General features: G+C 39.4%; 1 protein-coding gene across 1 annotated transcript in view; it reads right to left on the reverse strand.

Moving 5' to 3' along the window:
* aldh5a1 (aldehyde dehydrogenase 5 family, member A1 (succinate-semialdehyde dehydrogenase)) overlaps positions 1 to 20,781 on the reverse strand; it is a 39,402-nt gene that overhangs the window by 3,852 nt on the left and 14,769 nt on the right. Inside the window, exons 2-8 of the mRNA XM_059945436.1 lie at positions 20,691 to 20,774; positions 16,915 to 17,085; positions 13,184 to 13,300; positions 11,245 to 11,388; positions 4,958 to 5,101; positions 2,362 to 2,520; positions 1,746 to 1,915 (exon numbers count right to left, since the gene is read on the reverse strand). Coding sequence (XP_059801419.1) covers positions 1,746 to 1,915; positions 2,362 to 2,520; positions 4,958 to 5,101; positions 11,245 to 11,388; positions 13,184 to 13,300; positions 16,915 to 17,085; positions 20,691 to 20,774 — 989 coding nt within the window. The remainder of the gene's footprint in view (positions 1 to 1,745; positions 1,916 to 2,361; positions 2,521 to 4,957; positions 5,102 to 11,244; positions 11,389 to 13,183; positions 13,301 to 16,914; positions 17,086 to 20,690; positions 20,775 to 20,781) is intronic.

Raw genomic sequence — 20,781 nt, forward strand, 5'->3', positions numbered from 1 at the left:
TAGCGTAATTGAAGTGATAACAGTACACAAAAAAAACATAATTTTCCTACACTGAATCCCACCATAAACACAGATATAGTTTGTTTACAACCACCAGTAGCAAACATCTGACACTGCAACTGATAATACATTACAATGGCTGTTCTATTTTTACCTTCTTAATTTAACATTGCATCTCAATTAAACTATTTAGTATTTTTGCCCATGGCACGTTGGCAATGAGATGTGTCCGATTTCCTCAGTTCTTCTGAAGGTGCATTAATGGTTCATCGTGCATGGCTGGCCTGATTCTTGGAAATTCTGTAGTGTTAAGGCATCAAGAGCTACTGAGTTGGTTTTGAGACAAGGCCTTTCTCCTAAACAGGAATCCCATGATCAGTGTGATCTGTTCTCAATGGGCTGGGAAGAGGGAATGAGGTAAGTTGCTTAAGAATTGCTTGAGCATTGTTTCCAACAACCAGCAGCTGTGAAAAGCTGGTTCACCTGCAGTAAGTGACCAGCAAGGGGCATTCGATGGAACAATCTGCAATTTGGTCAAGAAATGCTTTCAATTTCTGATAAGATGACAGCGTGCTCGGACACAGGAGGACACACGGGACTGACTAAAGGTGTTTTTGTCTTTATTTAAATTGTTTTTTTAAACAATCGTACAACAACTGTGGACATTAAAGAACTTCAAGCACTGCAGGTCTACCCGATCAGCAAGATGCTCACCGTTGGAGATGGATTTGGTGTGGACTGTATTGCTGCCTGCTACAGAAAGGCATTGCTGTGAGAATGTGGTGTGCAGCGGTTGCCTTAAGGTGTTTTTCTCGCAATTGCAAGACCCTGTTGGACATTGCCAGTGTAGAATTCTGCAAGTCCAGTTCACCGCTTTGCTGGGGTGGCTGACGGCGGGCGGGGGGGGGGTTAGGTCGTAGTGAGCCTCGTGCCGAGGGCTTGCCTCTTGCAACAGTCCAGGTGGGGAGGCGCAGTGTGGCGTGGCATCCCTGCAGGACTGGGAGCTGGCCCCTCCCGTCAATGCTACTCTCCAGTGTTTGCTCAGTGGACGACAAGCTGGACCACACGTGTGTGTATGAGTTTACCTGCTGACTGCTTGTTCTTGCAATAACACCTGTGCACCATCAATTTATAGGACATGTCACTCAGGGGCTTGGGTTATATATATTTATTTAGTGTAACTATATGTTTACTGCTATCTTGTATATGCTGTATGTGCCTTGTGCTGTGTATAACTGTTAGTACAATACTTTACAGCTTGGCCCCGGAGTAACGCTGTTCCATTTGGTGGGCATTCATCTATGGTTGAATGATACTTAAATCTTCATCAGAAGAACCTAGAAAATGACTTGTCCACAAAAGAGAGGAAAAGCCTTGCTGAGATTCCAGAGTCCCCATTTGATGTAGAGAGCTGTAACTACTCTGCACCCTGACAAGGAAAGCCTGTGTAGCTGAATTTATAGGCATTAGGGTTTCACGTAGCATTGAATAGTCATATTCTGAGACATGACTGCCACCTAGTGGCTTCTTTCTACAGCTCAGGCAGATGCTTCAGCGTAAATAGTAATAGTAATAGTAAATAGTAATGGGCAAGCTGGCTAAGAAAAGCACCAGCCTACAACCTGGGCAGAAAATTGAGTCTAGGGTAGGGTACTTCTGCACTCTTGAGGCAGCTAGTTTTAGAACATATTCCTAATATCTTGTTTGCAATAGATCTGACAGAAAGATATTAAAGGTTTCCTTACTTGAGAACTGGTGCCAAAGGACCAAATGTTTCCTCTTGTGCACACAGCATGTCTGCTGTGACATTAGAAAGAAGAGTTGGTTCAAAGAAGCTTCCTCCAAGACTATGTCTCTTTCCCCCTGTCACAACGCAGGCACCACGAGACACTGCATCACTTATCTGATTTTCTACCTGAAACAGAGAAATAAGAGAGGTTTGCACTCATTTAAAATTTTTAACCATTCAGTTCTTTCAATGCCTTGGAATTTCTTCCAGCTGAGACGCCTGTTCCTCCATGTTTAGTCTTTCCTCTGTCATTACAGGCTTTGGTCTCAGCTATTTAGATGTTAATATTGGATTCCCTTTAGTTTCCTTCAAGATAGTGAGTTACCTTGCTAATAGCTGCTTTTGTGACTCAAGGCCAAACTTTGTTTTTTAATATTCTACTGAAGTATCACCAGGCATTTGTGTTAAATGCATTATAAAATGCGATTTGTTGTCACTTAATTTAGAAATGGTTACCTCAGTTACTCACTTCTGTTAAGAGCTTTTGTCAGAATAACAAAATCTTTTGCAAATCTTCTAGAGAATTATGAGTTTGAAGTATGTTTTTCAAATATGCCTTGCTTGAATATTACCTTTACCACTGCTCTTTCATTGATTAGGGGACCCTGTGTAGTCTGTTCATCAAATCCACTTCCAACACGCAAATCTCTATGCATCGCCTTCACCATCTTCTCCACAAATGCATCGTGAATTCCCTCCTGCACCAGGAACCGATTTGCACACACACAAGTCTACATTCGGGAATTGAAAGCAGCAAAATGTAACTATTTAAACACACATGATTCCAGATAGCAATGGAAGACATAAAAATAAGTTAGTTATTGAAAATACAAAACATAACCTCAATTACTCAAAATGAAATGGTTCAGTGCTCTTTATACATTACTGCTTTATGGCAATTAAAATCAAATGGCCAAAAATTATATAAATTACTCCAAATTTATAACTGCTCTACACTGCATACAGTCCCTCTATTTCTTATGTCATTGGAATTTATTAGCATATTCTTCAACCATTTTTCCTTTATCTTTAATTCATCTCTTCTTGGTCAGGGATTAAGATGTTTTACTTGCACTCCAATTCCTTGCATTCTGAGGTGATTGATGCTTAAAGTGGGAACTGTACTCTCTTACAGATGGTGCATTGGATGATTTGGCAATCTTCTATTTGTCAGGTTTAGTTTTTGTTTCCTATTCACCAGTGGAAACGTTCTCCCAAGTCTACTCTATCAAAGTTTCAGAAAGTGGTGTGCACAAAAGGTCGAACCTTTGCCACCACCGAGTGGCATAAAAAATGGCTTTTATTTATCATCATAAGGTCAAACTTCATCGTCCCCCCACAAGCAGAGCATCAATACTGCAAAAAATTCTTTGATTTGACTACCGTTTCTGTGATACAAGTTCTGCATAAATTCCAGTAGAAGTCCCTCTCAGTTTTAAGAATTATTATAAAGCAAATCAACTTAGATTTATTGCGTCTTTTTTTGATGAAGAAAAACCGACATGGATTAGAATAGAATTAGAAAAGATAGCAGAAAACATACCAGAAGATTTTATATATAAATGGGAATCCAAATGGATACGGGAAAAAAAAGAATCTCCTATATTAAGACACTTGATTGATTTATGGAATAAGGTAAACATGGACAATGAGATAAAGAAATCTTTATTAGCAAAAAGAACTTTAATTCAAAATAGGCTTATTCCTTTTACAATGGATAATAAACTTTTACATAACTGGTTCCAAAAGGGGATTAAATATATAGGTGATTGTTTTGAAGGAGGTATATTGATGTCATTTGATCAATTAAAAAATAAATATAAAATATCAAATAATACTCTTTTTTGTTATTTTCAATTAAAAGCTTATTTACGAGAAAAGCTGGGTCAAACAATGTTGATGCCAAAACCTAGTGAAATAGAAATATTAATTCAGAAAGGAAAAATTAAAAATTTATATCTTGTATGTATAATTTGATTCAAAAAGAGACAATTAAATTAGGAATTCATAAATCAAGACAAAAATGGGAATCTGATTTGAATGTTAAAATTGATGGAAAAAATTGGTCAAGATTATGTTCTGATAGTATGAGAAATACAGTAAATGTTAGACAGATTAATACAATATAATTTTTACACCAATTATATATAACATCACAGAAAATAAATAGATTAAATTTAAATATGTCTGACCAATGTTTTCGATGTAATCGAGAAATTGGTACTTTTTTACATTCTACTTGGTCTTGTGTTAAAATTCAACCATTTTGGATAAATCTAAGACTTTTATTGGAACAAATTACTGGAGTACAACTTCCACATAGTCCAGTATTATTTTTATTAGGAGACATTGAAGGGACAATACCGAAACTTAAATTGAATAAGTATCAGAAAAAATTTATAAAAATTGCATTGGCAGTAGCCAGAAAAGTTATCGTAGTTACTTGGAAATCTGATTTATATTTAACTATGGATCCTTGGAATAATGAAATATATAGTTGTATTCCACTTGAAAAAATTACATACAATCTAAGAAATGAATATGATATATTTTTGAAAATTTGGCTCCCATACCTACAAAAGATAGGATTAAATACATAGGTCCTTTGAAGATAAAATTATAAAGTAATTGGGGAAAGTAAAAATAAATATTAAAATTATTTTGAACTCCATGGAGCATGTGGGGATCCTCCGATATCCAGGCAATCTTTCTCTTCTTTCTTTCTTTTTTTTTCTTTAGATAAGCATTAAGGGGAGGGGGGGGAGGGTTAATATTATTTTTCTTACTACTTTATTATCACATTTATTCTTGTAATTTTCTAAAATTTAATAAATAATAATAATAATAAAAAAAGAAGTCCCTCTCAGTCACACATTAGTGTTTTTTTTTAAATTTAAAAGCCTAAATTAAGGTTGATTTGGAAGTGAGCTATTTGACTTAAACCCACCAGGTTGCAGTATTCAGTGATTTATGACAGCAGCCGTGGGACCATGACTCACTGGGTAAAGGATTGTACCTTGAAACAAAGTCTCAACAATTCTAACAAGGTATTTAGCCTGAATTTTAATTCATGAATATAAAATGGTTCAGTGGAATCCAAATCACTAAAAACGTTCTCAAAGATGAACAGCAACATTCTCGAACCATCCTCTGCACCATGCCGCTCACCTGTCCGGTATTTCGGAACTTAGAAGCTATTGCTCCAGCTACAGCCAGGTCCAAGTCAGCACTGTTGAAAACGATGAAAGGAGCCAGCCCACCCAGCTCCATAGAAGCTTTCTTTACAGTATCACAGGCATGACGCAGCAGGATCTGAAAGGTTCAATGATAACTTGTCAGAAACATGTTGTAGAGCCCAAGCTTGTCATCAATAATGATACTTCACTTGTAATCAATTTTATGTTGGATGTTGGTTCTATTTTGTCACTTGCAAGCAGACATTCCCTTCTGGAAATGGTCACTAAATTGCTCATGCAATCTTTTCATAATGCTGCTGTCGGGACTTCTATCCCAAGACCAGTATTATGGTCAGTAATATTGGGATTTCTATCAATACCATTAATAAACCCAGTGAGTTCCACTCTTCTGAAAATTATCTTCAGGAACAAACTATATGCTCTGTAACATCAATCTAAAAACCTTAGAACAATTATGCCTCAAAAAAAAGTCCACCGAGTCCTGATGAAGGGCCTTGGCCCGAAATGTCAACTGTTTACTCTTTTCACTAGATGCTGCCTGGCCTGCTGAGCTCCCCCAGCATTTTGTGCGTGTTCCATTGGTTTTGAAAACCCTTTTCCGGCTCTCTCTAATGATTTGCCAATGATGCCACTTTGAAATCAGTATCAATGGTGTTTTTTTCTTATATTTAATCTTATCCAAGTCTTAATGGATGTCAGAATCAGAGTAATAGTTTAGAATGAACAAACAGATTAACTTATCATTGCGTATGCTCCAAATTGACCCTCATAAACGTTCTGCATTGTCATCTCAAAATTCTGCCCTGCTTAAGTTTTTGCTTATACCCACAAACATATGAGAATTTATTCAAGCACGCCCTCTTAACACCAATACACCCAATCACATTGCTGATGTGTTTATAGTCAGGCACAAGAATCATTCCCAACTCTGTCTTGACGCTCATTCTAAGTATCTATTTTTTTTGCATCAATGGTCCACTCCGTAGATGTCGAAACTCAGTAATCTTTTTACTTAAATAATTAGAATTAAAATTTAATCTATTGAAGTCTCATATTATTTCCTAATTCAAGTGACTGTAGATCAAGGGTTCCCAACCTGGGCTCCGTGGCATAAAAAAGTTGGAACCATTGCTGTAGATGAATGTGCAGCTGAGGAACTGATGTAGAGGACAGAGCTTCAGATTTCTGGATCATTGGAATCTCTTCTTGGGAAGGTATGACCGGTACAAAAAGGGATGGGTTACACCTGAACCCGAGGGGGACCAGTATGCTTTTGGGCAGTTTTGATAGAGTTGTTGAGGAAGGTTTACACTAACTTGGTAGTGTACAAGGACAGGTAGATGATAGGGCAAAAGCACAGTCAGCGTGATGAATTTCAGTGTTACATGGGGACAAAAGCAAATAGGGTGATGAATACAGGATACAAGTGTTATATTTGAATGCGCACAGTATACGGAATAAAGTAGGTGATCTTGTAGCATAATTAGAGATGGGTAGGTATGACTTGGGCATCACTGAGTTGTGGCTGAAAGAAGATCATAGTTGGGAGCTTAGCACCCAAGGAAACATGTTATTGAAAGGACAGACAGACAGGCAGAAAGGGTGGGGAAGCTCTGCTGGTAAAAAATGAAATTAAATCCTGAGAAAGAGGCGACATAGGAAAACACAATGTTATGATGGTCATGAGGGGGTTTCAATACGCAGGTAGATTGGGAAAATCAGGTTTGTGCTAGATACCAAGACAGAATTTGTAGAATGCTTATGAGATGGCTTTTTAGAGCAGCTTGTGGTCACTAGGGGAAAGTCTATTCTGGATTGGGTGCCGGATTTGATTAGGGAGCTGAAGCTAAAGGAAACCTTAGGATGCAGTGATCATAATATAATTCACCCCGCAATTTGAGAAGGAGAAGTCAGATGAGTCAGCATTAGAGTGGAGTAAAGACAAATATAGAGGCATGAGAGAGGAGCTGGCCAAAGCTGACTGGAAGGAGACACTGGCAGGGATGATGGCAGAACAGCAATGACTAGAGTTTCTGGTAACAATTCAGATAGATAAATCCCAAATTAGCACTACTCTGAAGGCAGGATGATGCCACTGTGGCTGACAAGGGTCTAAAACAACACAAGAACAAAAGAGAGGGCATATAATAGAGCAAAATTTAGTGATAAGTTTGAGGATTGGGAAGCTTTTAAAACAGAAGGCAACTAAAAATGCCATAAGGAAGGAAAAGATGAAACATGAACTTAAGCTAGCCAATATTTAAATTTTTTTCAGATATATAAAGAGTATAAGAGAGGTGAGAGTGAGTAGATATCGGAAAATGACGCTGGAGAAGTAGTAATTGGGGACAAGGAAATGGTGGACAAATTGAATACATATTTTGCATCCATTTTCACTGCGGAAGGCACTAGCAGTATGCTGGAAGTTCAAGAATGTCAAGGGGTAGAAGGGAGTGCAATGGCTATTACTAGAAAGAAGGTGCTTGGGAAGCTGAAAGATCTGAAGGTAGATCAGTCACCTGGATTACACCCCAGAGTTCTGAAGGAGGTAGTTAAAGAAATTGTGGAGGCATCTTTCAAGAATCGCTAGCCTCTGGCATGGTTCCAGAGGATTGAAAAATTGCAAATGTCACTTCAGTGCTCAAGAAGGGAGGAAAGCAGAAGAAAGGAGATTATAGGCCAGTTAGCCTGACTTCAGTGGTTGGGAAGATCTTGAGGGGTTGTAGGATACTTGGGGGCACATTATAAAATATGTCAAATTCAGCATGGTTTCCTTAAGGGAAAATCCTACCTGATATATCTGTTGGAATTCTTTTAAGAAATAACAAGCACAATAGACAAAGGAGAATTGGTGGATGTTGTGCACTTGGATTTTCAGAAGGCCTTTGACAAGGTGCTGCTGAACACGATAAGAACCCTTGGTATTACAGGAAAGATTCAAGCATGGATAAAGATTGGCTGATTGGCAGGAAGCAAAGAGTTGGAATAAACGGAGCCTTTTCTGATTGGCTGCCAGTGACTAGTGGTGTTCTGCACAGTTCTGTGTTGTGTCCCTTCTTTTTATATTATGTGTTAATGATTTGGATGACGGAACTGATGGCTCTGTGGTCAAGTTTGTGGGCGAGATGAGGGTAGGTGGAGGAACTAGTAGTGTTAAGGAAACAGGGAGACTGCAGAAGGACTTGGACAGATTAGGAGAAAGTGCAAAGAAGTGGCAGATGGAATACAGTCGGGAAGTGTACGGTCATGTACTGAGGATGAAGAAACAAAAGAGCAGATTATTTTCTAAATGGGCAGAAAATTCAAAACTCCAAAGTGCAAAGGGACTTGAGAGTCCTTGTGCAGGGGAGAAGACAGGTGAATGGGACTGAGAATGGATCAGCAATGATGAAATGGCAGAGCAGACTTGATGGGCTGAATAGCTTAACTCTGATTCTATCTCTTATGGTCTTATAGATTAGACAAAGGAGTAAAACACCCATTAGAAAAGCCCATTGTCAATTGCAGCAATTTAAATGTAATGCATAATTGTAATTTTATCTGGACTAATTTTATTTCCAATATGTGTGTACAAAAACTCAAGAATCTGAGGAAACAGAGCTCTGATCAGGAGCAAAGTGAGAGACGGGACAAGTCTTGAGGTCCCTGGTTGGATCCAAAATTACCTCAGTGGCAGGAAGCCAGGATCAACTGTTGATTTAGTGACTTGAAAGCCACCTGGTACTTTGTTTTTAGTAGCATCAATAATCAAACTTAAAAGTAGGAGTTGTAACAAAGAAGTTTGTAGATAATTTACAGTATAAATTCATTCTGTAGTCACGTGAGGAAGAAAACTGTAGATAGTAAGATGACATAAATGGACTTGGTCAGTCAGTAGAGTCGCAAATTCAATCAGAAGAATTAAATGAATACTTCGTGTGTGTAAACAGAAAGAGATAATACCCAATAAGCAGCACAATACTTAAGGGTGGGTACATGTTCTCCATTCCGTAAAGATAATGGGGAAAGTTCCCGTATTGGTGATGAACAGAAGATAAGTGCAAGGAATAAACATGAATGATTCTGCAGACGCCGGAAATCCAAAGTAACGCATACAAGGTACTGGAGGAACTCAGCAAGTCAGGCAACATCTATGGAAGGGAATAAGCAGTCGACGAGACCCTTCATCAGGACTGGAAAGGAAGGGGGAAGCCAGAATAAGAAGGTGGGCTGGGGGGGAGGAGTACAATCTGGAAGAGGATAGGTAAAGCCAGGTTAGGGGGCGGGGGGGGAATGAAAGAAGAAACCGGGAGGTGATGGGTGGTAAAGGTAAAGGGCTAGAGAAGAAGTCATATGATAGGAGAGAAGAAAGAATACTGGGAGAAAGGGAGGTGGGGCACCTGGGGGAGATGAGGACAAGAGAACAGGTAAGAAGGAAGCCAGAGTGAGGGATGGAAGAGGAGGGAAGTGGGAGGGGGAAAAATTAGAGGACTCGATATTCATGCCATCAGATTGAAGGCTACCAGGATGAAATGAGGTGTTGCTCCTCCAACTGGAGAGTGGCCTCATTGTTGCAGTGCAGGAGTCCATGGACAGAGATGTGGGAATGGGGATTGTTGCAGGTGGAACGAAGGTGCTCAACAAAGCGGCCTCCCAGTCACTACTTAGTGACATTTAGAGTGCTGCTTACAGCTCTGGTCACTGCAGAACAGGAAGGATGCGTCTGAAGTAACAACAGTGCAGTGGATATTTAGGTAGATGAAGTCATCGTTACCGAAATTTTGTTATTAGGAAAAAAATTGCTAAACTGGTCTTGTTTTCGTTAGAGGACAAGGGAAAACTGCACTGAGATATTAAAACCGAAGAGAAGTTCAGACAGAATGAATAAGAATGATTTATTTCTTCTTGCAGAGAAATTAATAACCATGGGCTAGATTTAAGAGCAATGATAGAAAGTTTACTGGGAAAACATTTTCACTTGGAGGAGGTCTGGAACTTTGTCTGAATGGGTAATGGAAACAAAAAAATACATTGTTTCACAAAGTACTTGGAAGAAAACTTGAAATGTTGTAACTGTAATGATAAAGAGTAGGAGACGAGAAGAGAGACCCTTTTCACTCCCTAAATTTCCGCAATACTTCTGCTTGAACAATGGTGATATTAGAACTGCATACAGCTCAATTTTAGCAGACAAAGATTACTATTGCACTGACGACAACCATAGGTTGTTCCCGCCAGCCCTCCCTCCAGGGATAGAGTCCCCTGGTCCTCACCTATCACCCTACCAGCCTACAGATCCAACGTATAATCCTCCGTAACTTCCGCCACCTCCTGTGGGATCCCACCACCAGACACATCTTCTCCCCCCACCCCACTCTCAGCTTTCTGCAGGGATCGCTCCCTATGCGACTCCCTTGTTCATTCATCCCCCACATCCCTCCCCACCGACCTCCCTCCAGGCACTTATCCCTGCCAACGGAAGAAGTGCTACACCTGCCCCCACACTTCTTCCCTCACCACCATCCCTCACTATAATCTCCCCCCAGCCCTACCTTTCTTTCTCTTTTATTTCCCATAATTCTCCACCTTCCCCCTTGCCCATTTCCCTCCAGCCTATCACTTCCCAGCTCTCTACTTAATCTCTCCCCCACTTCTTATCCCCCCTCGACCATCCCATGTTACTTCACTCCTGATGAAGGGTTTCGGCCCGAAACGTCGTCACTACCTCCTCCCATAGATGCTGTCTGGCCTGCTGAGTTCTGCCAGCATTTTGTGTGTTTACAACTGTAGGTTACTTCTGTTGCAGAAATTATTTTTGATAAACAGTCAAGCTTAAATAGGGGCAATAACAAAACAAAAAAAATATCACTGAAGTACCACCTCACATATCCCTTGATTGAAAATGTTATTTGGCAGGTCCTGTGGATTACTTTATCTGCTGCTCTGTTTAGTACCTGTATTACAGATTTCAAAAGTTGCCCTAGAGTATAGATTCAGTAGCTTTGTAATAATTAAAAAGAGTAACATAAGATTTTTGCATTATTTAGATCTGCCCCAGGTTTCCTGTTTCATATATATATATATATATATATATGTTACACTGGTCGAAACAAGTGTAGCACTATTTATGTTGTTAAAAGATTTATTTAAAAATTACAACATTTTAATTGTGTTTTTCTGAAGCCAACAATGAAATAAAATCACAGTGCAGATCAAATAGAAATTGACTTTTTCCAAAAGGTCTTTTCTGAAAAACTTCACGTGTAAGTAAACACTCACCTTTCCAGTAGCTGTGGAACCAGTAAAAGAGATTGCAGCAACGAGAGGATCAGTACAAAGCACTTCTCCTACAGCGGGTGTATTGGACTTGGAGGAGGGAAGAACATTGAAAACCCCTGCAGGGATCCCAGCCTGATCTGCAAGCTGCAAGGCAGGAAACTTCAGTGCACTGCATTAACATTAAAGAAATGTTAACAAAGAAACTGTACAAATGCTCCCTCTTTGTAACAGACAAAATAAAAAACAGAACTTATTTAAGCTGAATATTCTATAAATAAACCTCTCCTGGGTTGTAAAATCCAAGGTTCGTTTCTCTCTCACACAAGCATTTGAAAGAAAACTTTATTCACAATTTGTTTATGCACAAACTTTGATATTTCTGTGAAACTGCTAGCAAAGGTATTTGCATTTATCTACAATTGGCAAGATGGAGGAAATACTATGAGTAAGCATAAGGAGGCTTTCTGACAGTTTTATTAAACAGTGCAGCTACAGACTGAGGGTATGCATTCCGATCTTTCAGTGGACTTAACAACTTCTACAGGAGACTTTACAGCCAAAAATTATTGGTTCCATGAAGTTTTGGTAAGACATTGGAGAGTTGTACCCTGGCTATGTCTCCCACTGAGGACCTGAAGATTAATTAGAGAAGCTTAACAAAACAAATTCCCCAGCCCGAGATTAAATAACCAAAAGAGTAAATATATCTTTGTATTCTAATGACCAAGAAGACAGGAACTTGAAAGGGATTTGATACAGATATCTGTGAACAAACAGAAATATCTAACAATGGGGTTATTAAGCACAGATGGCAGTTATTTGCATATATTGAGGCAGTAGATAATCTATTTGCATACCCCAAGAAGAATGATGAGCCATTGGTAGAGCATTTTGATGAAGATATGGGATATTTCATAGTTTTCCAAGAGGGCATTAGATAGATGCCAGACAAATACAATGGATCATTTGATATGGAAAGCAAGTCCATTATCTGCAAGATTATGACTGGTATTGGAGCCTGATGGTATTTGCCTAAACAGTTACAAAACAATTTCATTCACATGAAACAATGTCATCTATATGGAAGTATCTATATGAAACACTGTTGTAGGAAAGTACCGGTGCCAAGCTGCTTGGGTCCTAGTGCCCTTCCCTTGGACAACATCGGTGGCGTGGAGAGGGGAAGGCTTGCAACTTGGGCAACTGCTGGTCTCCCATACAACCCTGCTCAGGCTTGTGCCCTGAAAACCTTCCAAGGTGCAAATCCACGGTCTCACAAGACTATGTAGGAAAGTATCTACATGAAACACTGTTGTAGAAAAGCAGCACCTATCATCAGAGATCCCCACCACCCAGGTCATGCTCTCTCTATCTCTTCTCACTACTGCCATCAGGTAGAGGGTACGAGAGCCTCAGGACTCACACCACCAGGTTCAAGAACAGTTATTAGCCCTCAACCATCAAGCTCTTGATTAAAAGACGATAATTACACTCACTTGCCCAATCACTGAAATGTTCCCACAGTCTCACTTTACAGACTCCATCTCATGTCCTTGTCATTTATTGCTATTTGTTTATATTTGCACAGCTTGTTGTCTTCTGCTGTCTGGTTGATCTTCTGTCGATTCTCTTATGGTTCCTATTCTACAGATTTATTGAGTATGCCCACAAGAAAATGAATCTCAGGGTTGTATATGGTGACATATATGTACTTTGATAATAAAATTTACTTTGAAAGACACCCTCCCACACACACACACAGGGAACTATTCCATTAGATGTAACTGTTTTGTGTTCTACCTTTCTCATACAGTTAGTGACAGCAAGGTATTATGTTTCAGGAGACTGACTGAGGGATTCACCAGTGGTCATCTACCATGACATATAAACAAACCTAAGTATTTTCCATCAATTTCTGACTGACACCTTCTTTACTCACCTCTGCCAGAGCTAATGCAGACAGGGGAGTATCTTCAGCAGGTTTCACCACCACTGTGCAGCCTACAGCCAAGGCTGCCCCAGCCTTTCTTGTGAGCATGGCACTGGGGAAATTCCACTGTGAAGAAAAAACATGGTGGAATAGCTTTATAGCAAATAATAGAAGTTAAAGATTACATTCTTAGAGGACTACCTTAGATAGTTGGAAACACACACAAAGTTTAGTTTGTTTGCTTCACTTCTTGAGTTTAATTTATTACACCAAAAGGACAAGGAGTGGGATATTGTAACAATATAGAGGAGCCTCTGATGTAGCACTTTTGACTTTGAAGGAAGTGACACAACACAAACTCTAGACAAATGATTCATTTAGATTTGAGGGAACATGAGGTATTAATGTTTCCCTCTCAGGCAGATGTAAAAAGTCCAGTGTAGTACAATGATGAATGACAAACATGTTCTCTCCAGTGTCCTGATCAAAGTTCAGCCTCAGCCAACATCACTAAAACTGATTATATAGTCAGTTACAAACGCAAGAAAGCCTGCAGATGCTGGAAATTCAAAGTGACACACACAAAATGCTGGAGGAACTCAGCTGGTCAGGCAGCATCTAGGGAAAAGAGTAAACAGTTGATGATTTGTGCTGAGACACTTCAGGATATAGTCAACAATTTGTGAAAGCTTTTGTGCGTAAACTGCTGGCTTTGTTTCTTGTAACAGTAAGTAATTTTAAAAGTACTTCATTGGCTATAAAATGTTGTATCATGAGATTGTGAAAGATGCCTTCTGTAAGGACGAGCCAGCGGACTATAGCTCGGTGAGCTGAACATCGGTGATGGGAAAGTTGCTAGAGGGGATTCAGAGACAGGATCTATCTGCATTTGGAAAGGCAAGGACTGATCAGGGATAGCTAACACAGCTTTGTTTGTGAATCATTTTCTAAATTTTATTGAGTCGTTTGTTTTTAATGTGACCAAGAGCATTGATGAGGGCAGCACAGTTGCCAAAGTCCTGAGTGGTAGGCTTATCCAGAATGTTGCATCACATGAGGTCCAAAGTGAGGTAGCCAACTGGATACAAAACTAAATTCGTGGGAGGAGACAGTGCTGATGATAGAGGGGTTGTTTTGCAGATTGGAAGCCTGTGACCAGTGGTGTATTGCACCGATCAATGCTGGGTCTCTAGTTGTTTATCATGTACATTAACGATGTGGATGAGAATGTAGGTGGCATAATTAGCAAGCTTGCAGATGAAGATGAAACGGTGTAGTGAACCACGAAAAAGATTACAACAGGATCTTTCTAAAGTGGGTGAAGAAATGACAGATGAAACTTAACTCAGACAAGTGCAAAGTAATGAAGTTTAGGAAGTTAAACCAGGGCAGGACATACACAGAGAATGACTGGGTCCCAGGGAGTACTGTAGAACAGAGAGAGTGGGGGTACAAGAATGCTGATCCCTGAAAGGGCAACATTAGTATTAGTTTATTATTGTCACACCTATGGACTCTGTATGTCTCAGTAAGGCAGCCAGCACAATCAAAGACCCCATCCATTCTGCTCTCTCCCAACCGGTAGAAAATACAAGAGCATGAAAGCACATGCTACAGGCTCAAGGACAGCTTCTATTCCCCTGTTATAACTAGTAAATGGCTCCCTTGTGAGGTCAATATGGGCTCCTGACCTCATGATCAGTTGTTTTCCCTGGAGTGGCAGAGACGAAGGGGAGATCAGATAGAAGTTTAATAATATTATGAGAGGTGTGGATGGTCACAGTCTTTTTCCAAGGGCAGGGGAGTCTAAATATAGGGGGCACAGGTTCACACTGAGCAGGGAAAGATTTAAATGGAATCTGCGAGGGTGGATGGAACAAATTGCCAGAGGAATTGGCAGCAACAGGAACAATTATGTTTAATACACATTTGGATAGGAAATATTCAGAGATATGAGGCAAACGGGGCAAGCTCAGGGAAGCACCTTAGCTGGCTTGGCCAAGGGACACGATTCCTTGCTGTACAAATTTGCAACTCTGTCTTCTAAGTGAAATATTAGTCTCCACAAAACAGGTACTGAAAGAAAAAAATTTGAAAGAAAAAAATGTGACAAACACTAGATTCCCAAATGATCCTAAGCGCAGCTGTTATTTTAAAGTGGGTTTGTATTTAATTGTTCCTAAGCATCTGCAAACCACTTAGATCAAAGTTAGTGTACATGAACTGTGATACCCCATCATTATTGTTAAAAAAAGATAATTACAACTTTATATGGGAACATATCTTTTCCTAAATGTTACCTCTTAATTCTAAACCAGATACTGCTACTTCCAGCAGTAAATCCTAAACAACAGTTCAAGAATTTATAGATCAGGGGCTCCCAAACTTTTTTATGCCCTGGACCCCTATCATTAAACGAGGGGTCCGTGGAACCTCTGCTGTGAATGGAACTTATTATAATATAGAAATTAAGCAAATTAAATAGTTCTCACAAACAAGAGAAAATCTGCAGATGCTGGAAATCCAAGCCACACACACAAAATGTTGGAGGAATCGGCAGACCTGGCAGTGTCAATGGAAAAGAGTACAGTTGATGTTTCGGGCCGAGACCCTTCAGCAGGACTGGAGAGAAAAAGACGAGGAGGAGGGCTAAAAGGTAGGGGGAGAGGAGGGGGGAAAGAAACACAAGGTGACAGGTGAAACCGAGAGGGGGAGGGGTGAAGTAAAGAGCCAGGAAGTTGACTGGTGAAAGAGATACAGGGCTGGAGAAGGGGGAATCTCATAGGAGAGGACAGGAGGCTATGGAAGAGAAAAAAGTGGGGAGGAGCACCAGAGGGAGGTGATGGGCAGGTAAGGAACTAAGGCCACACTCAGGTTTGAGGAACAATACCTTATATTCTTCATCCCTCTTTCCCTCTCTTGCCTCATCTCTTTGCCTGCCTGTTACTTCCCTCTGCTACTCCTCGCTGAACCACCTTCCTGGCCATTAGATCTCCCTGTAGATCGGACCGCCCAGTCTGCTGGAGTTAAGACAGATGTGTCGCTATCACACTGTGCTATGAGACCTAGTCTACCCTCATGTGGTTTAGCCTGTCTGTCAAACGCTTTACCGGGGTGTGGTTGCTGTTACATGTAAACAGTTATTTGAAGCCACAGGTAAGAGCAGTTTGCCCGGTAAGAACCAAAGGTAACATTCAAAATCACTGTTGATACCTTCAAATCCTTCATAGTTCCTAACTTGCTGAAGTAGTGAAATCATCTCATTTTCACTCCCAGCTGTTTCTGGCATTTCCAAGTATGAATGCTTGAAACAGTGAGGAAAACGGTTCTGAATTGTCTAACTGCTTACTTCTCGCCAACTATCAGAGAGAAAAAAAACACTGCTTTTGAACACAAACACATGCAACTGACACTATTCACCCTAAGCACAGTGTAGAGTCTAACGGTCACATGATATGCATGCAACTGACGCCAGTTAGAAAAGTCTCCTTCCCCAATTAAGTGGCATGCTGTCCCAAATAAACGAAGGGAATCCCAGCTATTTTCTCAATTTGTTTCTGTTCTTTAAGAGTTGTCCCAAGTAAGTGGCTGTCCCAATTAATCAATGGCCCAATTAACTGGAATCCACTTTATTTATAAAATGCTCATTGTGTGCATTTGCAAATTGCCCATTTTAAATGTCTAGATTATGATTCAAATATATGATAACAATGTCTTATATTTCCTAAGACAGTACTTACAGGAGTTATAATAGACACTACTCCTATTGGCTGCTTCAGGATCAGGATCCTACGGTTTGGCGAAGGAGTAGGAACAACATCACCATATATTCGACGAGCTTCTTCTGAAAACCATTCCAGGAATGATGCGGCATATACTATTTCACCCACAGCTTCGTTGAGTGGCTTCCCCTGAAATGGACCAGTTACTAAAGAGTTAGTGTCACTACTGACAAGATGCAAACAATGTAGAAATATCAGCATTCATACTTCGCTACCATTGGAAGTTTCTGGGCCACGCGTATGGAGGCAGTGTGGTGATTGGATTAAAACATCACCAGGTCATAAGCTCAGCTGGCAAGCACTGTTATAAATTGTTTCAGGGATCTTAATTGTATATCTTTTATTTCGGTTAATTTTATATTAATTTGTAAATACACATAACACTGAGAATGATGCACAAGTACTTAAGAGAATATACTTTCAGTGGCCACTTTTTTTTAGGTACAGCTGATTGTTAATGCAAATATCTAGTCAGCCAGTCACATGGCAGCAACTCAATGCATAAAAGCACACAGACATGGTCAGAGATTCAGTTATTGTTCAGACCAAACATCAGAATCGGGAAGAAATGTGATCTAAGTGAATGATTGTTGGTGCCAGATGGGGTGGTTTGAGTATCTCAGAAACTGCTGATTTCTTGGGATTTGCATGCACAGAATGGTATGACAAACAAAAGCATCCAGTGAGAGACAGTTCCATGGGCGATAGTGGCTTGTTAATGAGAGAGGTCAGAGAAGACTGGTTCAAGCTGATAGGAAGGTGATAGTAACTCAAATCACCACGTGTTACAATATTGGCATGCAGAAGAGCATCTCTGTACCCACAATACATCGAACCTTGAAGTGGTTGGGTTACAGCAAGAGAACACTACGAACATACACTCAGTGACTACTTTAGGTACCCAATAAAGTAGCCACCAAAGTAGTGTATAAATCAAGACTTTAATCTCTAAAGACAATTGGGGTTATGTGCTAGGAGAGATTAATTTCACATTGTTTCCTTACAGTATATGAAATGGAAGCAAATTGGCTTTCCTTAAATACTAAATATTTGGATCTGCTCTCCATCCCTCTCTCCCTTCAGCAAGAATGGCATGGTCCAAAGCTGACATTGGTAATGCAGTTTTCTAGTAGTTACACTAATACATTCAGAGGTCTCTTTTCAGTCTTCGCCAGTTCCTGAAACATATGTTTCTCCCAATGTATACTCCATCGATATACCAATTATTGTTGCAGAAACTCGGGTGGAAAAAATGAACCCAATTTATAAAGACTAACCAAACATACATTTGGATTGCAACAGCTTTACTTTGCGAACTGAAGGCAGAAATGTTTCTCTGGTGGAAATACAGAAGAGTTCCAACTTTAGTTGTATTTTTGGACTTAAATCGAAGCTCACCAATTAACTCAAGGTTAAACAGTTCAATGATTAAATAAAAATTTAACTGTTGGACATGAGTTCAGTTAAGAACATTAAACTTTAAAAAGGCAATCGCCTGAACCTGAAGCATGCTGAGCAATTACATCTTACAGTCTTAAAGTAATACACTCCAAAGGTTTGGATTATAGAATAGTGTATTACATGAATAAACATTTTGACAGTTCACTCAAAAATCATTGGTGCTATTACAGTTTTTATTTGATGTTCCAGAAATTACACAATATAAAGATGTTTCCTTACTTACTATGATTTCAGATTCTTACACTAAGCTACATGCTGAATCCTAAGGCAATCCCAAAGCCTCACAAGCAAGAAAAAATCTACAGATGCTGGAAATTCAAGCAACACACACAAAATGGAGGAACTGAGCAGGCCAGACAGCATCTATGGAAAAGAGTACAGTCGATGTTTTGGGCAGAGACCTTCCTCTATGGAAGAGTACAGTTGATGACGGGTCTCGCTCCGAAATGTCGACTGTACTCTTTTCCATAGATTCTGCCTAGCCTATTGAGTTCCTCCAGCATTTTGTGTGTGTTGCTCTGAATTATCTCTTTTATTTAGTAGCAAAAAAAATGTAAATTACTTGCATGTAATTCAGAAGCTGAAACACAACAGCAAATTGTCTTTGCCTATTTGTATTTTATTTAAAAATTGAACAACTTGACAAGACATCGGAAGAGACTGAATTTCAAACGAGGTTTGAAGTGGGAAGGTGGGATTGTTGTTAGCTTTTGCTCTGGAGGGTCGGGGAAAGAAAGTTTGTGAGAAGGGATTTCTAATTAAGGATGAGATTCATTACAACAAAATAGGTTAGAAACTTCAGTATCTGAGCAGAAAGTTCAAAGAAAATGAGAGAACAAGTGATGTGAAAGGGGATGAGAGAGCAAGAGGCATTGTTAGTGCAGAATAGTACAGGTGTCCCCTACTTTCCGAATGTTTGCTTTACGCAACTTCGCTTTTATTAAAGACTTACATTAGTACCTGCTTTCGCTAACTGAAAGAGGATTTTCGCTTTTACGAAAAATGACACCCACTTTAAACTTGTGTTTAGCCCAAGAGAGACTACCATGACCGTAAAGCCTTGCGCGGGCAGGTGTGTGCGCGTGCGTGTATGTGCCGATTTTTTCACTACAAATCGGTGTTGGCTCAATCTTCCTGATTCTGGTAAGTGAAACTACACTGTACATACATTATTTCTACTTTATATAGTTGTGTATTTATCATATGATTCCTGCTTTTACTATATGCTAGTGTTATTTTAGATTTTATGTGCTATTTGGTATGATTTGGTAGGTTATCTTTTGGGTCTGGGAATGCTCAAAAAAATTTTCCCATATAAATTAATGGTAATTGTTTCTTCACTTTACACCATTTTGGCTTACAAAAAGTTTCATAGGAATGCTCTACCTTCGGATAGCGGGGGAAACCTGTATATAATGAGAAAAACTGAAAATAAATCACTGTGGATTCACAAATAAGAGTTTATCAGGTTATAACTGCCCTCTATCTGACCTCTATTTACAAGACAAGTATATATCTGTTTTAAACAATCCTGTTTCAGATCTATTTGAAAATCTCAAGTCAATGGAGATGGAAAATTAAGTCTTATTCATAGAAAGCAATTCAAAATGTTTTATAATCAAATAAATCACACATATTACTTGATGAACAGCACACAAGAATTTTGTTCTCTACTTTAGAAAATAAGCAACCTTTTAAATCTTATGAAGTAGATTACACATATCACACTTGATTTAAAAGATCTACCTCTAGCTATTATGCATACAAAGCTCTAGACCTAATGCTAAACACTGCATACATCTTGAAGATGCATCAGGACTTGTGCTTGCCGACAAAGAGGACAATGCACACATGGAACACCTGCCATCTGGGACAACAAATTGAGATCTGAATGTAGTCTGAAAAACCCTGAATTATAATGTTTTCAGTTAAAAGGTAGCTTAAGGACTTGGAATTGTTAATGACTTAAAATTTCATTGTGTCGTTTGATACATTTTGAATTATGGAATTACTCAAAACAATAAAGCACAAGTAGTCATGTAGCCCATTTCTTTCATTTCTAGTTTACCATTACTCAAATTTGGCTTTCCATATAAGAGTTGGAATGCCTTTGTGTAAAACTTTTTAAAATATGCTTGCAAAGGTAGTTAATACATGGAAGGCTTCTCGTATAAACTTTGATACAACTTTAAAAAAAAATAAACTGAACACGTCTGAGGAAGACTTCAAAATACAAACGAGTGATTGATTCCTGCTTTGTGTTACTCACTCACATTTTCTGCAGTAATTAGTTTTGCAAGCTCGTCTTTGTTCTTGATCATCAAATCATACCATTTTCTTAACAGATTGCTTCGCTCCTGAAAA

This window comes from Hypanus sabinus, chromosome 20 (genome assembly GCF_030144855.1).
Source record: "Hypanus sabinus isolate sHypSab1 chromosome 20, sHypSab1.hap1, whole genome shotgun sequence".
Taxonomy (NCBI): Eukaryota; Metazoa; Chordata; class Chondrichthyes; order Myliobatiformes; family Dasyatidae; genus Hypanus; species Hypanus sabinus.